The sequence below is a fragment of the Bufo bufo genome, chromosome 3 (assembly GCF_905171765.1).
Source record: "Bufo bufo chromosome 3, aBufBuf1.1, whole genome shotgun sequence".
NCBI classification, from domain to species: Eukaryota; Metazoa; Chordata; class Amphibia; order Anura; family Bufonidae; genus Bufo; species Bufo bufo.
In genome coordinates, this window is record NC_053391.1 from 137,747,617 (window position 1) to 137,770,756 (window position 23,140).

General features: G+C 42.1%; 1 protein-coding gene across 1 annotated transcript in view; it reads right to left on the minus strand.

Annotated features, from left to right (window-relative positions):
* The window catches only part of APOO (apolipoprotein O), a 153,032-nt gene that overhangs the window by 44,474 nt on the left and 85,418 nt on the right, over window positions 1-23,140 (minus strand). The window contains exons 5-6 of the mRNA XM_040423651.1: window positions 13,187-13,282; window positions 2,220-2,311 (exon numbers count right to left, since the gene is read on the minus strand). Coding sequence (XP_040279585.1) covers window positions 2,220-2,311; window positions 13,187-13,282 — 188 coding nt within the window. The remainder of the gene's footprint in view (window positions 1-2,219; window positions 2,312-13,186; window positions 13,283-23,140) is intronic.

A 23,140-nucleotide genomic window follows, 5' to 3' on the forward strand; every position in this document is an offset into this window, starting at 1 on the left:
CGAAATCACAGGGAGATAAAGTTGTCACTGTGATTTCGTAGTAAAGAGATCACAGAGAGGCACGGAGCATTATCAGTCATGTTAATGCTCCGTGCCTCTGCAGTCTGCATCGGGTCTTAGCTGTCATTCACGGAGCGGATGTCACGCACGGCATCCGCTCGTGTGAAACAGCCCTAAAGCTTAGCTCCAGCTGAGGTCAACAATTACAACTGCCAAAGCCACAAATCCTACTTTTTTTTTCTAATTTAAACAAAAACCTCTCCCAAAGTCATGATTGTATCTTCTTTGCCATCCCACCCCACTGATTGGCATACGACCATTTTGGAATCCCACTGAAAATATGCAGTGTTTGAGCTTCAAATTTTCAATAAAATCCCACAGTTGAGCAGCAAGGGCACTTCAGCAGAGATGATAAATGTGCAAAGTTAATTACAGTGAGGAACAGAAGTATTTGAACACCCTGCGATTTTGCAAGTTCTCCCACTTAGAAATCATGGAGGTGTCTGAAATTCACATTGTAGGTGCATTTCTACTCTGAGAGACAGAATTAAAAAAATAATTCAGGAAATCACATTGTATGATTTTTAAAGAATGTATTTGTCGTGCACTGCTGAACATAAGTATTTGAACACCTGAGAAAATCAGTGTTACTATTTGGTACAGAAGCCTTTGTTTGCAATTACAGAGGTCAAACGTTTCCTGTAGTTCTTGACCAGGTTTGCACACACTGCAATAGGGATTTTGGCCCACTCCTCCACACAGATCTCCTCTAGATCTGTCAGGTTTCGGGGCTGTCGCTGAGCAACAAGGAGTTTCAGCTCCCGCCAAAGACGTTCTATTGGATTTAGGTCTGGAGACTGGCTAGGCCACTTCAGAACCTTGATATGCTTCTTATGGAGCCACTCCTTGGTTATCCTAGCTGTGTGCTTTGGGTCGTTGTCATGTTGGAAAACCCAGCCACGACCATTCATCAATGCTCTGACTGAGGGAAGGAGGTTGTTGCTCAAAATCTCGCAATAAATGGCCCCATTCATCCTGTCCTTAGTACAGTGCAGACGTCCTGTCCCCTTCGCAGAAAAGCACCCCCAATGCATGATGTTACCACCCCCATGCTTCACAGTAGGGATGGTGTTCTTGAGATGCAACTTCAGAGGGGCCTGGACAGGTGATGACTTGAGCAGGGGAACCTTCTGTGCAATGCATGATTTGAAACCATGACAGCGTAGTGTTCTACCGACAGTGACCTTTGAAACAGTGGTCCCAGCTATCTTCATGTCATTGACAAGCTCCTCCCTTGTAGTTCTGGGCTGATTCCTCACTTTTCTTATCATCAGTGATACCCCACGAGGTGAGATCTTGCATGGAGCCCCAGTCGTCTTTAGCCTCTTCCATTTTCTAACAATTGTTCCAACAGTTGATCTATTTTCACCAAGCTGCTTGGCAATTGCCCCGTAGCCTTTTACAGCCTTGTGGAGGTCCACAATTCTGTCTCTGGTGTCTTTTGACAGTAGTAGTTGGCGTCTGACTGACACGGGTGGACAGGGGTCTTTAAAGAGCTCAGACAGGTGCTACTAAGTTAGATTAATGAGTGGAGTAGAGGTAGACTTTTTAAAGGCACAGTAACAGGTCTTTGAGAGCCAAAATTCTTGCTGTTTCTCAGGTGTTCAAATACTTATGTTCAGCAGTGCAAGACAAATACAGTCTTTGAAATTCATACAATGTGATTTCCTGAATTTTTTTTATTTTTTGTTCTCTCTCAGAGTAGAAATGCACCTACAATGTGAATTTCAGACCCCTCCATGATTTCTAAGTGGGAGAACTTGCAAAATCGCAGGGTGTTCACATACTTCTGTTCCTCACAAACATTATAATTTTATTACAGTAGCTGAAAGTGGCCATGTTACATTAGAAGTTCCATTATGAACGAGTTATGTGTATCCCAGTTTCATGTTAACGACTGCATTTTACCAATGGCTAGTGAACTGTATTGAATGCAGAAATTATCTAGTGTGTCGTATATAAGACTTCCCTAATATGCTGCAATGCATTGCCCTGTACAGCTGCTGCTAAACTTCTGACTATAAAAGGTCAGAATATGACCAAGAAGACTAAGCAAATAACATTTGTGCTCCTAGTGGAGAAAATCTAAACTGCAGTTTCTTAAAACACACCTACTGTAGGACGTTTCAAAGATATAACCCACAAGAAATAAGTCTTACCTTGGCAATTGTAGCCGCTTGCTGGGGATAATAAAGGGAGGCACCAATTCCCATAAACCCAAGTGGATATATTATTTTCTTTATCCTTGAACCTGATGGTGACAATAAAAAAAGGTGAAGAAAGGGATGCAAATGAGCTCTTAACAAGCTCCGCCTCTAATGCCACCAGATGTAAGGCACCTATCCTATCCTAAGTCAATGTTCAACCCTATAAATAGGCCTTGAGACAACTTGGATATTAAATAAGCCAGCATCTCATCTGCAGACAGCTGCTTCGAGGGGATTGCCCCTGATCAGTGCAGAGCAGAGAGTACTGGCTTAACTGGGTGAGAGGCCTAAGTCAGGATTTGGGGGGTACTATCTCTACTTGGGGAGAGAGCATCTTAATTGGCGTGAAGAGACTTATAGGCCATACATGCCCCTCTGGAATTCTGGGAAGAAAGGGAAGCAAATGAGTTTGTAACAAGTTCTGCTGTTGACTCTGTTTGGACCACAGAAGAAAGAAGAACTAATATGATGCAATAGGATTGGAGGATTTTTCAGCTTAAAAAGTAATAACACCTTTGCACTGAAGTATTTTTTTTATTATTCATTTGTTTCCTAGCTTCCAAATTAAGGAGCTTTCTCAACAGTCCTCATTAAACATGTCCCATCATTTTACTGCTGCAGAGCGTTCGTAAAAGACCTACTTCTAGCTAGCTGCCCTACTAGATGTAAATGTCAGCGTGCTGCTCCTGGCTTCACCCACACTCTCTATTCTCTCTGTGTTGGAGATAGCAACAAGGAGGGGGGGGGGGGGGGGGGAGAAGGAAAAAGCATTCATGGAGGGCAGATCACACAGGCTGCAGATAGAGAGGAAAGCACACATGATTTAGCTAGCAGGAGCAAGGGGTGAACCACACAGGCTGTGTAAAAGTGTAGTGAGAAAGTAGAGCACCCACAAAGTCTGTAGTGGAGGGGCAAATTCTGAAGCTGAAGAAGAGATCCCTCAGTGGCTGAAGAAGAAGAAATCAGTACAGTACCGATTGTGTGCTGATACTTGAGAGCTAGTGATGACAGCAGCATCCTGGAGACACATATCATATCTACTATGTATTACTAGCAGAGACTTGTCCACATTAGAACATTCCAAGGAGAAGGTTGAAAACTAAATATATCAGGTGGTCTAAAAATTAATAAAGATTGCTTCCTGAAGCTTAGTAAAATGTATTTAACTCAAGGTAACCACTAACATATATAAAATATTTTTCTTGTCAAAAGTGTCCATAGTTTTTAAATTTAAGGAGCTGAACATCTTGAAGCAGGACTTTACCTTGGTACCACCTGTAATTTTGACAAATGCATTCAGTAAAAGTTCTCAGTAAAACGGGATTACAATTCTTAAAAAGTACACAATACAGTCAGGATTGGTAACTTACTCAAAGGCTGTTTTTACTTTACCTTTAACCTAAACCTGGATGGATTAGGTCATTTTTTTTTACTTTCTCTTGAATCAGAGAAGATGTACATGTGGTTCCAATAAAATTATTATGGTGATCCAGGGAGCACATACATTACAGATGCATCTCTTTGGAGAGCTTGTACAATATGAACTGTCACCATTAGTATTTTCTTCAAATGAAGCTCCACTAAATGTACTTTTAATGTACTATGAAAGGAACATCAGAACTGTAACAGCACATCCCTATCTCACATAGTCTTCCATTGACAATGGTTTTCCTTGGTGGTTCTTATGATCAACTTTTAATATGTTGTCCTAATGCCCTAATAAATCTCAAATATACTTTATTAATCAATTTTATATTTTTACTACACTTTTTCCTACCTAAAGCTCACCATTCACTGTGCGCTTAAAACTCTGTTCTGTGTACACCGCTGAGTACACATTTTATGAATGGGGCCGCAGCAGTGCTGCGAGTATGGGCAGGAGCGCATATTGCTGCTCCTGCCCGTGCTCCCTGGACGATTACTAACTCTTGGCAATATGAGCTTCTGCCCGTACTCACAGCGCTGCTGCTGCCCATTCATAAAATATGTACTCCGTACTCCCCTGAGCTGTCAGCGGTGTACAGAGAACTGAGTTTTAAGCGCACAGGGAATGGTGCGCTTTAGGTAGGAAAAAGTGTAGTATAAATAGAAAATTGATTAATAAAGTATATTAGAAATAGTTTTATTAGGGACAGCATATTAAATGTTTATATAAAGGTTTAGTTACTCTTTAAAGTGTCTTTTATCTGGCTCTATGCAAAATAAAGGGGGATGAATGATTATTACTATGAATGTTTATGCCCTATTCCTTCTACATATCGTCGACTGTACATCTTGTTTACATAGCATGATGCGCTTTCAAAAACTGATGACTTTGGGTGCAGCATTAAAGAAGTGATCACACAACAAATGAGAATTTCTCTAGTTTGTGGGGTGATTGGCAGCACCTTTGCATGGGCCAAATATGGTGAATGAGAGTTCCTAGCAATGTTTGTTCCCTATAACTGGCCCGGTCCTTGGCTGACGTGAAAGAGCCCTTACTCTTCTTATCAGTTCTATGTTTATGACCAATAAAGTGGGCAATGGCATGATATCTACAGTTGAAATGTCATTAGGAAACTACACAACACATGGAGCTTAACCACTTAAGGACCACAGGTTTATACCGCCCCTAGTGACCAGGCCCTTTTTTACAAATCGGCACTTCACAACTTTAACGGTTTATTGCTCGGTCATGCAACTTGGCACCCAAATTAATTTTACCTCCTTTTCTTCTCACAAATACAGCTTTCTTTTGGTGGTATTTGATTGCTGCTGACATTTTTTGTTTTTCTGATATTAATCAAAATAGACCGCAATTTTCTCAAAAAAAGTGTATTTTTAACTTTTTCTGGTAAAATTGTTCAAATATAATTACATTTTTATACAAGTTTGTGTCAGAATTTATTGTGCTACATGTCTTTGATAAAAAAAAATCCAATAAGTGTATATTTATTGGTTTGCGCAAAAGTTATAGCGTTTACAAACTATGGTACAAAAATGTGAATTTCCGCATTTTTAAGCAGCTCTGACTTTCTGAGCTTTCTGTTACTTGAGGTGCTAGAATGCCAGGATAGTATAAATAAATACCCCCCAAATGACCCCATTTTAGAAAGAAGACACCCCAAAGTATTCGCGGAGGGGCATGGTGAGTTTATGTATGATTTAATTTTTTTTCACAAGTTAGCGAAAAATGACACTTTCTGAGGAAAGAAATAAATAATAAAGTTTCCATTTCTGCTAACTTCTGGCAAAAAAAAAAAAATCTCCCACGGACTCACTATGCCCCTCAGTGAATACCTTAGGGTGTCTACTTTCCGAAATGGGGTCATTTGTGGGGTGTGTTTACTGTTCTGGCAGTTTGGGCAGGGCTAAATTGTGAGCAACCCTGTAAAGTCTAAAGGTACTCGTTGGACTTTTGGCCCCTTTACGCTCCTAGGCTGCAAAAAAGTGTCACACATGTGGTATCGCCGTACTCAGAAGAAGTAGGGCAATGTGTTTTGGGGTGTATTTTTACATATACCCATACTGTGTGTGAGAAATATCTCTGTAAATGACAACTTTTTCCATTTGTTTATACAAAGTTGTCAATTTACAGAGATATTTCTCTCACCCAGCATGGGTATATGTAAAAATACACCCCAAAACACATTGCCCTACTTCTCCTGAGTACGGTGATACCACATGTGTGACACTTTTTTGCATCCTAGGTGCGCAAAGGGGCCCAAATTCCAATGAGTACTTTTAGGATTTCACAGGGCATTTTTTACGCATTTGGATTCCAAACTACTTCTCACGCTTTAGGGCCTCTAAAATGCCAGGGCAGTATAAATACCCCACAAGTGACCCCATTTTATAAATAAGACACCCCAAGGTATTCCGTGAGGGGTATGGTGAGTTCATGTAAAATTTTATTTTTTGTCACAAGTTAGTGGAATATGAGACTTTGTAAGAAAAAATAAAAAAATAAAAAACAATTTCCGCTAACTCGTCATGCCCCTCACGGAATAACTTGGGGTGTCTTCTTTCCAAAATGGGGTCACTTGTGGGGTATTTATACTGCCCTGGCATTTTAGGGGCCCTAAAGCGTGAGAAGTAGTTTGGAATCCAAATGCGTAAAAATGCCCTGTGAAATCCTAAAAGTAACAATATAACAAAACAATAACAAACACAGGTGAACTCTGCAGTAATACTAATTCCTCAAACTGATTTTAAAATTGTTATTGTTTGTTATTGTTTTGTTATATTGTTATATTAATTATTACATCCGCACTTGTTACCTTGTGTAGGATGTCTATTGTGGTACTTGTGGTTCGCCGCGGGCATCCTCCATTGTATGCATTTTGCTGGGGATTGCCATTAGCAACGGGCCACAAGTGCAGGATTTGCTCCCCTATATGTATGCACAACTGCATGTGGGTTTGAAGCACCTCCTGCTAATGCCAACCTGTCTTCTTAGTTTGTATATATGAAATCCTAAAAGTACTCTTCAGCGGAATACCCCTTTTTTTGACATTTTGGGCTAACTAAATTTAGGGGGTATTCCTTTGAGACTACCCAGGAAAAAGAGCACACCTGCCTAGTAAAAAGGAGTGATTGCGAAGTAAAGCCGGGATTGCTAATAAAGATCCAAAAAGCTCAAAAGTGATCTTTATAGCCCCGCAGCGATTTTACGGTGCTTTTGCAGTGATCAGAAAAAAAATTATTCTGTCACTGCGGTGGGGCGTACTGAACGCAAGTGTGGGCACAAGATCAGGCCTGATCGGGTGAACACTGCGTTTTTTGTAGAGCCTAAGGTGACCCTAATGTACTGATATAGATCTGATTGCGATCAGTCTTGATCACTTACAGATACTATATAGTACTAGTGTTGATTAGTGACAGTGATGACGCTAATCAGCGACTAATCAGTGACTGCGGTGGGCTGGGCGCTAACTACCTAACAAGTAGCTAACTAACTGGCGGTGATAAGGGACCCTTACAGGGGGGTGATCAATGACAGGGGGGTGATCAGGGAGTCTATATGTGGTGACCAGGGGTTAATAAGTGACAGGGGGGGGGGGGTGTTTAATGTGTGTGTGGTGCTTGGTGCTACTTACAGAGCTGCCTGTGTCCTCTGGTGGTCGATCCAAGCAAAAGGGACCACCAGAGGAGCAGGTAGCAGGTATATCAGATGCTATTTACAAAATAGCATCTGACATACCTCTTTGATTGGATCTTTTAAAAATCTACAGCCTGCCAGCCAATGATCGCTGCTGGCAGGCTGTAGTTAAATATGTCTTCTGCGCAATCCTGTGAGCGCGCGTTCACAGGAAATCTCAGGTCTCACGAGATGACGCCAATAGGAGTCACTGAGACCTGAGAGTGCTGCCGTCCGGACGCCTATCCGCGTTACCGTGACGGCAAGTGGTTAAGATAAGACATCCAGAATGCATTCAACTACAAACTAAGGTAAAGTATGAATAAAATGAAATTTGTGTAGCGGTGTCAGTTTGGTCATATGAAGCGGCATGTTTGTTTTCAGAATAAATGTCATTAATTTCTGATAAATCAAACATTACAACGAGTCTTAAAAATGCCAATTTTGGTGCTTCCAGTTTACTATCCACACAGGGTTGTGAACGTTACTGGTTCTCATTAAAGAGACCAAGAGACTTATTTACAAGCAATGCAACATGGGGAAAAAAGTATGCAAATTAGCTTATGTTAGCCAAACCAGAAAATCCTGCAAAAGGAAGAGTGACAGCTGTTCGCAAAACACATTTAGGGCTTATTTCAAAAAAATTTTTTATCAGTTTTCTATGCATTAGATTACTGAAAAATGGACCGCACATGAATGGTATCTATGTGCTTTCTTTGGTTTTTACAGCCCCATTGAATAGAATGGGCACGTTCTGTCCACAGAATGGACCAAAGTAGTGCACGCAACTGTGTTTATCCTGCAGACCAAAAATCTGTAAAAAACACGTCTAAATACACATAAAGATATCAACAGATCTGTGTGCTGCCAATGGAGAACACAGATAGCACACGGACGTGAATCACTGATGTGTGAATAAACAGTTACATCTGTGGATAATCAATATGATGGACCCCTGTGGATCCATAAGAGGGGATCCTTCTATATGGTTCCTGACCACTTCATTCTGTTAGACTCCATACTTCAAGAGGATAGCCAGTTTGTAAGATTTATGGCAGATATGTCGTAGTCTATTTCTTGTGTGACATACATCTGTACGTCACACAACATCTTACCCCTTTTGCTGTGTAGAAGGCCCTAAGCCTGCATATTCATCAGTACTTGTCACCCCCCCCCCCCCCCCCCCCCCCCCCACTACATCCATAGGGCACAAGATGTTGGCGGTGATGTGATTCACCCACATCACTTTTGTCTTTGCTGCCCCTGGACGTATCCTCTCATGCGCCTGCGCAGAACAGTTCATTTAGAAGAGGAGCCATCTAGGAGCACATACAGCAGGGACGTGAGTGAATCATTGTTCTCCCAGAAATCGCACAACTTTTTTTCTAGAAGAGTAAAAGAGTACCACTCTTAGCATTTTTGAGAAGTAATTTCAGCAAAGGAGGAGTACAAATTGTGTTATTAGTGACACCATTTTGGGGTACATAAACTTATGTATTATTTTCACAGTGGGTGGAAACATTGTAAATGAAATAAAACTTCAAAGTTTATTAGGCATACGTTAAAATAAAGGGGGATGGTATGCGAGCCCTACCTCGATGTGTACAAACAAACAAACAAAAAATCGACGGTAAACTAGTCGATACTCTGAACTACAAATGCGGACCACCAAGTATCCCCTCAGAGCTCCCAGCACGTTGTTGGCTGTCTCAAGGGATATAACCCAGAGTGTACGCAGCTGACTAACGCGCTGCACTCTGCAGTATATAATAACTGGTATCTATTGATGAAGCTGCTGTGACGCAGTGTGTCTTCAACATATTAGAGATAGCATGTAACCAGACAACTAACAACTACAAGGCTGGGATCTACTTAAATTCAGTGGGTAACATAATGTTAGCCTCCCCACCAATATTATATAGTCCCCTCACTGCCTCTATTATTGTGCCGTAGGATTGTCTGGCTACAATAACATAGCGGCTATCTATCCTATGTCCCCATGAAGGGGATAGCGCTGAACCTGTGCCCTATTCACTAGTCTACGTTTCGCCTATTAGGCTCATCAGGAGCTGGGTAACCAGAGTTCAGGACAAACAAACATAAAGAAAGGCGTATGCCTCATGTGGTGAGGCTACGGCATCGGCGCTAGGGTGGCCGTAATACGGCCGCGGCTTACAGCTTGTCAAAAAGGGGAAACCCCTCCCCAACGGGGCGGATCCAGCGGTTGCCGGCGAATAGGAGAGCAGTAGGCGTGTCACACAGACTGAACGCCTCCGCCCTCCCCCATCTCGGCGACGCGATCCTCTATAGAGTGTAAACACACTCCCATATGTCAACAGGGACCAATCGGCAGTAAAATACATACTGACAGGCCTCAGCACCAAAGGTACTGTGAAGCTACAGTACAGACCAAAAGTCTGGACCACCTTCTCATTCAAAGAGTTTTCTTTATTTTCATGACTATGAAGGCATCAAAACTATGAATTAACACATGTGGAATTATATACATAACAAACAAGTGTGAAACAACTGAAAATATGTCATATTCTAGGTTCTTCAAAGTAGCCACCTTTTGCTTTGATTACTGCTTTGCACACTCTTGGCATTCTCTTGATGAGCTTCAAGAGGTAGTCTCCTGAAATGGTCTTCCAACAGTCTTGAAGGAGTTCCCAGAGATGCTTAGCACTTGTTGGCCCTTTTGCCTTCACTCTGCGGTCCAGCTCACCCCAAACCATCTCGATTGGGTTCAGGTCCGGTGACTGTGGAGGCCAGGTCATCTGGCGCAGCACCCCATCACTCTCCTTCATGGTCAAATAGCCCTTACAGAACCAGATATCACCTTTAAATGAAACAAGTATATGCGATGTGTTCATTCAGACCTCCTGGACGTGTGGTTCGTAGCCTGAACGTCCATTCTGCCTCCTTCTGTAACAGTTTAGTATCAAAGTCCCCTCCTCTAGGAGTTCTTCTAATGACCTCAAAACCTTGAAATCTCATCGTCTCCACGTTACCAGAGTGGCTTATGGAGATGTGACGTGCGATAGGGGTATCCGCATCATTGCGGATATCGGTGAGATGTTCCCCTATCCTCCGTCGGAACTCCCGTATGGTTTTGCCTACATACTGGAGGCCACACATACACGTTGCCAGATAGATGACCCATCTGGTTCTGCAATTTATGAATGACCAAATTGCAAATATTTTTTGTGTCACAGTACTGATAAAACTGTCCCCCCTCTCAATTGAACCGCATGCCACACACCCACTACAGGGGAACGTGCCCTTCGGTTGGCGATCGAGCCACGTCCCCGGTTGTGGGGTTGTAAAAAAACTGTGCACCAAACGATCTCTTAAACTGCAGGCCACGGCGAAAGGTAATACTTGGGGTATCACCTACAAGGTGTCCCACATCTGGGTCCGATTTAAGGATGCCCCAAAAGCGGGTGAGGACCTCGCGTACATCTCTCTGAGCCTCATCAAATGTGGCAATAATCCGGACTTGGTTATCATCGCTACCTCTGGTACATGGTACCAGCAGTGTATCGCGGTTTACAGCAAGTGAATGCTGGTATGCGTTCGTCAAGACCTGCCGTGGATATCCGCTATCCGTAAACCTACTCTGAAGGTCCCTAGCCGCCACCCGGTAGTCTGCCACCCTAGAGCAGTTTCTGCGTAATCTTAAGTACTGCCCTTTGGGAATACCTTTTTTCAGAGCTACAAGATGGCAGCGGTCCCAACGTAGGAGGCTATTAGTGGCTGTGTCCTTCCGGAACAGACGTGTGCCTATATTCCCTTCAGGATTCTTAAATATGTTAAGATCTAAAAAGGTGATGTGGTTTTGATGGATTTCCGACGTGAAATATAGTCCCAGGTCATTCTTATTCAGGTCAGTGAAAAAGTCTTTAAAGTCACTCACACTCCCAGACCATAGGATCAGTAGCTGTTAGGTGTCTGGTTACATGCTATCTCTGAACTGATAGTGGCTGGTAATATGTTGAAGACACACTGCGTCACAGCAGCTTCATCAATAGATACCATATATACCGCAGAGTGCAGCGCGTTAGTCAGCTGCGTACACTCTGGGTTATATCCCTTGAGACAGCCAACAATCCCACTGTTGTTACGTAAGGGAACTCTGAGGGGATACTTGGTGGTCCGCATTTATAGTTCAGAGTATCGACTAGTTTACCGTCAATTTTTTGTTTGTTTGTACACATCGAGGTAGGGCTCGCATACCCTCCCCCTTTATTTTAATGTATACCTAATAAACTTTGAAGTTTTATTTCAGTTACAACATTTCCACCCACTGTGAATATGATGTAACTGTGAAACGTAACTTGCATTACCGATTCTGTGTTGAATATTATAGAGATACATACACTTATGAACTTTTATTAGCTTTGTGGGAAGGTAATGGGAAAAAAAGCAGTTCTGCCGTGGTTCTCTGCTCTTTAAATTTACTAAATTCGCTGTGTGGCATAACTAGCATGTTACTGGTATTCTGTGGGTCAGTACGATGATGGCAATACCAAACATGTAAGGTTGTATTTGTTTTTTACTACTTTTGCATAATAACAGCACATCTTGTTATGTCGCCACATTCCAAGACCCACAACTCTTTGCGCTGTTGTAGCCCTATGTGGACTTGTTTTCTGCAAGGCGACATGTAGTTTTTATACCATTTTTGGGGTACATGGGACTTATTGATTAATATTTATTTACTTATTTTGAGTGCAGTAAATTCCGTATTTTTATGTTTTTAGGTTGTTCATGGGGTGGTTTAAAAGACGCTAACATCTTTATTATACAGTACTTGTTGGTGCAAGCACGGTAATATCATATACGTGTGCGCAAGTTTTACCACTAGAAAATATAAAAACTTTTTAGGGAATTATTATTATTTTTTTAATAAATTTTATTACTTTAACTATTGATTAACTTTAGTTATTCTTTTTATATCCTCACTAGGAGATATGGCTTTTTATAATGCACAAGTATACCAATGCATTTAGCCTTTCACTGTAACAGTGATGGGCAGTCTATTAGGCCTAGGTCACACTTCAGTGTTTGGTCAGCGATTTCCATCAGTTATTGTGAGCCACAACCAAGTGGAACCTACACAGACATAAGGTATAGTGCAAAGATTTTTAACTGTTCTGTGTTTTTGACCAGCCCCTGGTTTTGGCTCACAATCAGTGATGGAAATCCCTGACCAAATCACTGAAGCCTTAAGCTGTGTTTGTGGCTGGCTGTCATGGCAATGCATTGGCACCCCACAATTGTGCTTCAAAGGGGCCAGTGGTGGAAGAGTAAGCCATCTCCGTCTTTTGTCTAGACACTAATGACCGCAACATCTAGGGAGTTAACCACCCGAAATTGGCGTTATTTTCTGATCCTTGTTGTTACAGCGGGAGCCTGGATACAGTTAGTGCCAGGCTCTTAAGGTGATCCAGAGCCACCCGCGCCAGGAATAATGATGAGGGTGGCAAGGACTAAACAGGCTGCGCAGACACAGAGCTCCGAAACAATTTAAATCTCATGCCTAGAAATAAGCATGAGAATTTTTGTAAAGAGTAGGGTCCTCATGCCTTTTTTTAATTATTAGTTTTGCTATGTAACGTCTGGTTTTGTACCCTCTAAAGCGTAAAGCACTGCTGAAAATGCTGGCACTACATAAATAAAGATCATTATAAATTTCATCATCATGTGTCCTCTGTTGCCCATGAGGACCTGGCAGCAAAGGGAAGGAAACAATAAAAGAGTAAAATGCCCAAGATATTTTGAATCTGGATCCACTAACCTTTTGCAAGGAATAATCCTACGATTCCAGCAAACCCAATCAAGCCAAGCCTGGGGTAGAATCCTGGTGGTGCATCTCTTAGCATTTCATATGTCACTAGAATCAAGGAAAGCAAGTTAATATCTTCCTGGTAATTAGTAAATCTTTTCAGAGAAGAAATACAGTATAAGGGCTCATGCACACGAACGTGCGGGGGCCTGGCCCGTGCTGTGGTTCGCAATGACCGTAGGGCCGCTGTGTGCGGATGCAGGACCCATTCATTTGAATAAGGTCTGCGATTCGCATCCAACGGTCAGCACCGCAAAAAAGAAGAAGTGCAACCCACGGAAGTACTACCATTTCGCACCGCACCTTCCAATTTGCAGACCCATTCAAGTGAATGGGTCTGCATCCGTGATGCGGTGCACGAACGGCCAGTGTCCGTATATTGAAGACCCGCTGTTTGCCAACAACGGTTGTGTGCATGAGCCCTAACAAAGACAGGTATGACATGGGAACCTGATAACTATATATGTAAGACAATTATGAGAACCAAAGAGGTGAGACTTGATACAAGGAAATGGGGGCAGGGATTCTACTCAGAGTAGAAGTAGGCTTTATCATTGCTTTATCATGAATGTATTGCATCAGCATTAAAGGGATTGTCCACTTTGGATGTCATAAAGTAACCCCATCCTGAGACCCCAACATGATCAACTTAACCTGTAGGGGAACCTGGAAAGAAAAGAGTCAAGCACCACTACAGAGGAAATTAAGTACCATAATTACATATTGTCCATACAAAGGGTAATCTGGGATGCAGGGCTCATCCTCCAGGGCAAGGGTCTACTGTTGCCAGATGAGGATTCTGAATTGTCTATTAACTCAGAATTCCCTAACAAGATGTTCAAAAATGTTTTTTCCCCTTAAACTGGACTACCTCTTTAACCACCTCAGCCCCCAGTGCTTAAACACCCTGAAAGACCAGGCCACTTTTTACACTTCTGACCTACACTACTTTCACCGTTTATTGATCGGTCATGCAACTTACCACCCAAATGAATTTTACCTCCTTTTCTTCTCACTAATAGAGCTTTCATTTGGTGGTATTTCATTGCTGCTGACATTTTTACTTTTTTTGTTATTAATCGAAATTTAACGATTTTTTTGCAAAAAAATGACATTTTTCACTTTCAGTTGTAAAATTTTGCAAAAAAAACCGAGATCCATATATAAATTTTGCTCTAAATTTATTGTTCTACATGTCTTTGATAAAAAAAAAATGTTTGGGTAAAAAAAAAAAATGGTTTGGGTAAAAGTTATAGCGTTTACAAACTATGGTACAAAAATGTGAATTTCCGCTTTTTGAAGCAGCTCTGACTTTCTGAGCACCTGTCATGTTTCCTGAGGTTCTACAATGCCCAGACAGTACAAACACCCCACAAATGACCCCATTTCGGAAAGTAGACACCCTAAGGTATTCGCTGATGGGCCTAGTGAGTTCATAGAACTTTTTATTTTTGTCACAAGTTAGCGGAAAATGATGATTTCTTTTTTTTTTTTTTTTTTTCTTACAAAGTCTCATATTCCACTAACTTGTGACAAAAAATAAAAAGTTCTATGAACTCACTATGCCCATCACGAAATACCTTGGGGTCTCTTCTTTCCAAAATGGGGTCACTTGTGGGGTAGTTATACTGCCCTGGCATTCTAGGGGCCCAAATGTGTGGTAAGGAGTTTGAAATCAAATTCTGTAAAAAATGACCAGTGAAATCCGAAAGGTGCTCTTTGGAATATGGGCCCCTTTGCCCACCTAGGCTGCAAAAAAGTGTCACACATCTGGTATCTCTATATTTAGGAGAAGTTGAGGAATGTGTTTTGGGGTGTCTTTTTACATATACCCATGCTGGGTGAGATAAATATCTTGGTCAAATGCCAACTTTGTATAAAAAAATGGGAAAAGTTGTCTTTTGCCAAGATATTTCTCTCACCCAGCATGGGTATATGTAAAATGACACCCCAAAACACATTCCCCAACTTCTCCTGAGTACGGAGATACCAGATGTGTGACACTTTTTTGCAGCCTAGGTGGGCAAAGGGGCCCATATTCCAAAGAGCACCTTTCGGATTTCACTGGTCATTTTTTACAGAATTTGATTTCAAACTCCTTACCACACATTTGGGCCCCTAGAATGCCAGGGCAGTATAACTACCCCACAAGTGACCCCATTTTGGAAAGAAGACACCCCAATGTATTCGCTGATGGGCATAGTGAGTTCATGGAAGTTTTTATTTTTTGTCACAAGTTAGTGGAATATGAGACTATGTAAGAAAAAAATAAATAAAATAAAAATCATTATTTTCCACTAACTTGTGACAAAAAATAAAAAATTCTAGGAACTCGCCATGCCCCTCACGGAATACCTTGGGGTGTCTTCTTTCCAAAATGGGGTCACTTGTGGGGTAGTTATACTGCCCTGGCATTTTCCAGGGGCCCTAATGTGTGGTAAGTAGGTAAATGACCTGTGAAATCCGAAAGGTGCTCTTTGGATTGTGGGCCCCTTTGCCCACCTAGGCTGCAAAAAAGTGTCACACATCTGGTATCTCCGTACTCGGGAGAAGTTGGGGAATGTGTTTTGGGGTGTCATTTTACATATACCCATGCTGGGTGAGAGAAATATCTTGGCAAAAGACAACTTTTCCCATTTTTTTATACAAAGTTGGCATTTGACCAAGATATTTCTCTCACCCAGCATGGGTATATGTAAAATGACACCCCAAAACACATTCCCCAACTTCTCCTGAGTACGGCGATACCAGACGTGTGACACTTTTTTGCAGCCTAAATGCGCAAAGGGGCCCACATTCCTTTTATGAGGGCATTTTTAGACATTTGGATCCCAGACTTCTTCTCACGCTTTAGGGCCCCTAGAATGCCAGGGCAGTATAAATACCCCACATGTGACCCCATTTTGGAAAGAAGACACCCCAAGGTATTCAATGAGGGGCATGGCGAGTTCATAGAAAAAAAAATTTTTTGGCACAAGTTAGCGGAAATTGATTTTATTTATTTTTTTCTCACAAAGTCTCCCTTTCCGCTAACTTGGGACAAAAATTTCAATCTTTCATGGACTCAATATGCCCCTCACGGAATACCTGGGGGTGTCTTCTTTCCGAAATGGGGTCACATGTGGGGTATTTATACTGCCCTGGCATTCTAGGGGCCCTAAAGCGTGAGAAGAAGTCTGGAATATAAATGTCTAAAAAATTTTACGCATTTGGATTCCGTGTGGGGTATGGTGAGTTCATGTGAGATTTAATTTTTTGACACAAGTTAGTGGAATATGAGACATTGTAAGAAAAAAAATAAAAATTCCGCTAACTTGGGCCAAAAAAATGTCTGAATGGAGCCTTACAGAGGGGTGATCAATGACAGGGGGGTGATCAATGACAGGGGGGTGATCAGGGAGTCTATATGGGGTGATCACCACAGTCATTGATCACGCCCCTGTAAGGCTCCATTCAGACGTCCGTGTGCGTTTTGCGGATCCGATCCATCTATCAGTGGATCCGTAAAAATCATGCGGACATCTGAATGGAGCTTTTCAGGGGGTTGATCAATGACAGGGGGGGGTAATCAATGACAGGGGGGTGATCAGGGAGTCTATATGGGGTGATCACCACAGTCATTGATCATGCCCCTGTAAGGCTCCATTCAGACGTCCGTGTGCGTTTTGCGGATCCGATCCATCTATCAGTGGATCCGTAAAAATCATGCGGACATCTGAATGGAGCTTTACAGGGGGTTGATCAATGACAGGGGGGTAATCAATGACAGGGGGGTGATCAGGGAGTCTATATGGGGTGATCACCACAGTCATTGATCATGCCCCTGTAAGGCTCCATTCAGACGTCCGTGTGCGTTTTGCGGATCCGATCCATCTATCAGTGGATCCGTAAAAATCATGCGGACGTCTGAATGGAGCTTTACAGGGGGGTGATCAATGACAGGGGGGTAATCAATGACAGGGGGGTGATCAGGGAGTCTATATGGGGTGATCACCACAGTCATTGATCATGCCCCTGTAAGGCTCCATTCAGACGTCCGTGTGCGTTTTGCGGATCCGATCCATCTATCAGTGGATCCGTAAAAATCATGCGGACGTCTGAATGGAGCTTTACAGGGGGGTGATCAATGACAGGGGTGTAATCAATGACACGGGGGTGATCAGGGAGTCTATATGGGGTGATCACCACAGTCATTGATCATGCCCCTGTAAGGCTCCATTCAGACGTCCATGTGCGTTTTGCGGATCCGATCCATCTATCAGTGGATCCGTAAAAATCATGCGGACGTCTGAATGGAGCTTTACAGGGGTGTGATCAATGACAGGGGGGTAATCAATGACAGGGGGGTGATCAGGGAGTCTATATGGGGTGATCAAGGGTGAATAAGGGGTTAATAAGTGACGGGGGGGGGGTGTAGTGTAGTGTGGTGCTTGGTGCAACATATTACTGAGCTACCTGTGTCCTCTGGTGGTCGATCCAAACAAAGGGGACCACCAGAGGACCAGGTAGCAGGTATATTAGACGCTGTTATCATAACAGCGTCTAATATACCTGTTAGGGGTTAAAAAAAATCACATCTCCAGCCTGCCAGCGAACGATCGCCGCTGGCAGGCTGGAGATCCACTTTCTTACCTTCCGTTCCTGTGAGCGCGCGCGCCTGTGTGCGCGCGTTCACAGGAAATCTCGGCCATCGCGAGAGGACGCGCCGGCGCGTCCACTCGGAATGAATCAACCACCTCCAGGACGCGTCTGTGCGTACAGCGGTCCGGAGGTGGTTAAGTAGTTTGTTTTTGAGTATTAAACCTACTTATATAAATTGATCATTCTTAAGTGAAGTGTGAATAGCTCTGATTAAATGCAAACTATACAGTACATATTTTCAACTGTCTTTCTGAGATGATTCGATTCTAATGCAACGTGACATAATGCAGAGCACTTGCGTGGACTTCATTTTTGAGGTCTATCCGCAGATTTTGAACGATGTTCAGATCAGGGGACCTTCTGCTTGCGCCATTTTGAGGTAGTCTATTGTGGATTTAGAGGTGTGTTTAGGATCATTATCCATTTGTAGAAGCCATCCTCTTTTCAACTTCAGCTTTTTTATAGTTGGTGTTATGTTTGCTTCCAGAGTTTGCTGGAATTTCATTTAATCCATTATTTTCTCTACCCGTGAAATGTTCCCTGTGCCATTGGCTGCAACACAACCCCAAAGCATGAATGATCCACGTCCATGCTTAATGGTTGGAAAGGTGTTTTTTTCAAGAAATTCTGTGCCCTTTTTTATCCAAACATACCTTTGCTCATTGTGGCCAAAGAATTCTATTTTAACCTCATCGGTCCACAGTACTTGTTTCCAAAATGCATCAGGCTTGTTTAGATGTTGTTTTGCAAAAATCTGATGCAGAATTTTGTGAAGAAGATGTCGGAGAGGTTTTCTTCTGATGACTTTTCCATGAAGGCCATATTTGTGCAGGTGTCGCTGAACAATAGAACAATGTACCATAACTCCAGTGTCTGATAAATCTTCCTGAAGGTCTTTTATAGTCAAAAGACCTCCACTGTTCCTGGTAACTGCCATTTCTTAATTACATTTCAAAGTGAGGAAATGGCAAACTGAAAACGCTATGCTATCTTCTTGTGGGCTTCGACCATTTTCATTTTCAGAGTGTTAGGCAGCTGCTTAGAAGAACCCATGGGTCCGGTTTTTTGGGACAAGGTTAGAAGAGTCAGGGTATTTATAAAGCTTTGAATTTTGTATCACCTGGCCATTCCTAATGATGATTATGAATAGAGATGAGCGAATTTCAGGTTATGAAATTCGTTCACGCTTCGTTTACTGGTAAAAGGTGAATTGCGTTATGGATGCCGTTACCATGGACCATAACGCAATTCTATGACGGAATGCATAAAGGAATGCCTTTAGAGGCATTACGTTACTCATTCCATCATAATAGAAGTTTATGGGCTGCAAAACGGATCCGTCCCATTTCCGTTATGCAGGAGAGGACTAATTATCTAATTATGAACGAGCCTTAACCCTAACAGGCTATTTAAGGCCTGAGACCTCGGTCAAAGTTATCTGAGCACTGAAATCTCTTTGGGTTCCCATACTTTTGCAAGGTACTTTCCTTTTTTTCACTCTAAAATTTTACAAAACAAAAATAATACACTGATATTGCTTAACATGTTGAAAAGTGTGTTTCATCTTTAAACTGTATGTTTTTTGGAGACCATTTAATCTTCAACTTCCTTAACTGCTCACAGTAACAGTAATTTTGACCATAGGTACCCTAACTTTGTCACACCACTATATAATGTGAATGAGACGACATAAGGAAGTAAAATCTTTATAGCTTTACTAGAACCAAGTGGCTTTTTTTTTTTTTTTTACTCGTTTTATTGAAAAGTAACAAGTTAAGGCATCAGTACATATACAATAGTACAAGATTGTCAATATGCTATACAAGAGCGACGTGAACAATGAAATAATTTCACATTCAAATGATACATATGTTTATGTGTAAGAGCAGCATTATTCATTTTGTACATTGCAAATACAGTACAATAAAGCCGGTGGATGTTATAAAGGTGCGTGTAATGGGTGATTTTTTTTTTTTTAGACTAAATATCAGGTAACAAGATATTGTTAGGCAATGTCAGTGGCGATTCACACGAAGTTCCCCACACTTTCAGAAATTTCTGAGGGCATTTTCTATGTATAAACATCACATTCTCTATAGGGTTCACTTGAGTTACTAACTTTTTCCAAAGCCCAATGGTAGGCAGGTGGTCTGCCATCCATTTAAGAGCTATAACCTTTCGGGCTAGGAACAGGGCTTCTCCTAAGAATATTTTATTATAGTGTGTCCACCCATCTTCATCTAATATGCCCAACAGGCACACCTTATGACATAGTGGTATAGGTCCCATGCCTGAAAGTATATTAAGCACTGCCTGCCAATACGCTCTGATGTAACTACACTCTCACATCATATGCCAAAAGTCGGCATTTGCTTGTGCACATCTAAGACACCTGGAGTGATTCATCCTACCCATCTTATGCAATCTGGTGGGAGTTAAATAACTCCTATGCAGTATAAATAATTGTATAAGTCTATTGTTTACGGAGGGAGAGACTTTAGTAGTGGCCTCTAGTGCCTCTGACCAATCGTCTGTGGTAAGATGAGGAATGTCCTTTCTCCATCTAACCTCGGCCAACATTGGTTGTGACGACATATGATTCCCCAAAAGGTGCGTGTAGAGTGCGGAAATTATTCCTTTGGGACCCTGTGACTTAACTCCTATTAGAGGGTATGAGGATATAGCTCTTACACTGTTTTTGAATTGTTCCCTGAAGGCATGTCTTATTTGTAGATATCTAAAAAATTGGGAACGTATCAATCCAAACTGTTCCTGAAGTTGAGAAAAGGATAGGAAAACTCCGTCCTGATAAACATATCGAAGTGTGGTTATTCCATGCTCTTTCCAGATACTTATCCCTTCGATGTTTTGTAAATGTGGGAACAATGGATTATCCCATAATGGTATAATGCCTGCCCAATCTTTGTACTGATGGAGTTTTGCATCCCTCCACACCTGATGAGCCAGCCTATGTATTTGTACCGCACGTCCAGAAATTAAACCTATATTCTCAAGAACTGGCCACAATGAGGAAATACCCAGATGATATTGTAAATAATATTCTGCATTCTGGTGCGACTCTCCTGTAACTCATGTTGATAAGTATCTCAATTGACCCGCCAGGAAATAGAAGTGGAAGTTTGGTAATGCCGTTCCTCCTTGTTGTTTTGATCTTTGCAGTGTTGCGAGGGCAAGTTTATGTCTAGCATCCCCCCAGATGAAATTAACCATCAGGGAGTGAATACGATCAAAGAAACTGTGGGATATTGGGGTGCATGCATGTTCTAATAAGTATAACCCTTTAGGCAGTAGGATAATTTTTATGAGGTTTATTCTTCCCATTATTGACAAGGGAAGGGACTTCCATACCTTAAATATATTGATAAAGGTGGCCTCTAATGGGGCAAATTTTTGAGAGTATGAGTCCTTTGGGTCTTTAGTGATAAAAATGCCTGACGCTGGGTTCAGACCTGAGCGTACTGACCTGAGCGCTCTGTATGCGCGATTCTCCGGGCGTCACATACGCGGCTCCGGAAGTAAGCGAACGCCCATTGTCGCGCGTTCCCGGAAGTCTATGTATGGGAACGCGCGACACTACACCCCAAAGAAGCTCCTGTACTTCTTGGGGCGTAGGGCGTTTTACAGCGCGTTCGTACGCGCTGTAAAACGCACAGGTGAGAACCATGCCCATAGGGAAGCATTGGTTCTTGCCTGTTGAGAGTTTTACAGCGCGTAGGAACGCGCTGTAAAACGCTCAGGTGTGAACCCAGCCTAAGTATTTAAAGTGCTCCACTACCCGAAGATTATGATAAACCGCAGGCCAGGTAGTTTGCCAAAGAGGCATAAGTGCTGATTTAGACCAATTTATGTGTAATCCAGAAAATCGTCCAAACTTCTCTATAAGTTCAATAGCCCTTGGCAACGTGGTTTCCACTGCGCTCATGAATAAAATAAGGTCGTCCGCATATAAACCAACTCTATCCTCCCTCTCCCCCACCGCCATTCCATGAAATACAAGATCCTGATGTATTCTAAGGGCTATATGTTCTATGGCTATAGCAAACAATAGGGGAGAAAGAGGACATCCCTGCCTCGTTCCAGTGGAAAAGAGGATGAGGCATTGCCATTTTTCAGTATATGTGCCCTGGGTTTCTTATATATTATTTAGATCCATTTAAGGAACACTGTTCCAAAGCCAAAGTTTTCCAGAATCCCCAACAAGTACAGCCACTCTAAGGAGTCAAAGGCTTTAGCCGTGTCTAATGATGCCATAAGCCCATTGTCTACTGTTTTGTACACCTATTTGTGCTATAATCTGTGCTCTGCGAATATTATTGGATGTCGAGCGGCCCGGAATAAATCCAGTCTGATCCTCATAAATAATTTGGGGTATTATTTTATTTAATCTGTTGGCCAATATTTTTGTGAGCACTTTGTAGTCTAGATTTAATAAGGATATGGGCCTATATGATGCACAATCCAGTGGATCCTTGTCAGGTTTCAATAGCACTACTATGGAAGCATCATATAGAGAAATTGGGAGCTCCCCTATTTGTTGAGCCGCTTTGTACAGATATAGATATCTATATATTTAGAATAAACTTCCAGGGGGATCCCATCTGGCCCGGGTGACTTCCCTTTTGTTAATCCCGTAATAGCTTCGTGAATTTCTTCTAACGTTATGTCTTTATCAAGTGTGTCTCTCTCACAAGTAGTGAGGTGAGGAGGTGTCACTTCCTCAAGTTATTTATCTAGTTCATTTTCTGAGTGACATGCTTTAGATTGGTATAGGGCTTGGTAAAATTCACAAAAACCTTTCATTATGCCTTCTAAACTTTCTTGTATGATACCATCAGATGTCCATATACGGAGAATCGGTGGGCCAGCCATGTTTTTGTTAACAATATGGGCCAAGATCTTAATCGCTTTATCTCCCATCTCAAAAGCTTGCTGTTTAAAGAAAAACAATTTACGGCTGCTTTTTTCCTTAAGATAATTCATATATAGTCTTCCCTTCTGTAACCAATCACTCCTGTTTGCCTCAGGGATCAGATGTGAACTGGGATTCCGATTCCTTGACACTAATGCACAGTGCCTTCTCTTTCCGCTGTGTATCTTTTTTGATGTATGTGATTGAGGATTTGAGACAACCTCTAAGGTAGGTTTTTAGGGTGTCCCACAATAGTAGAGGGTCTGTTTCTTTATCGTGAAGCTCTAGGAATACCCCAAGTTGGTCTGGTACTCTGTCATTTTTTGTCATTAGAG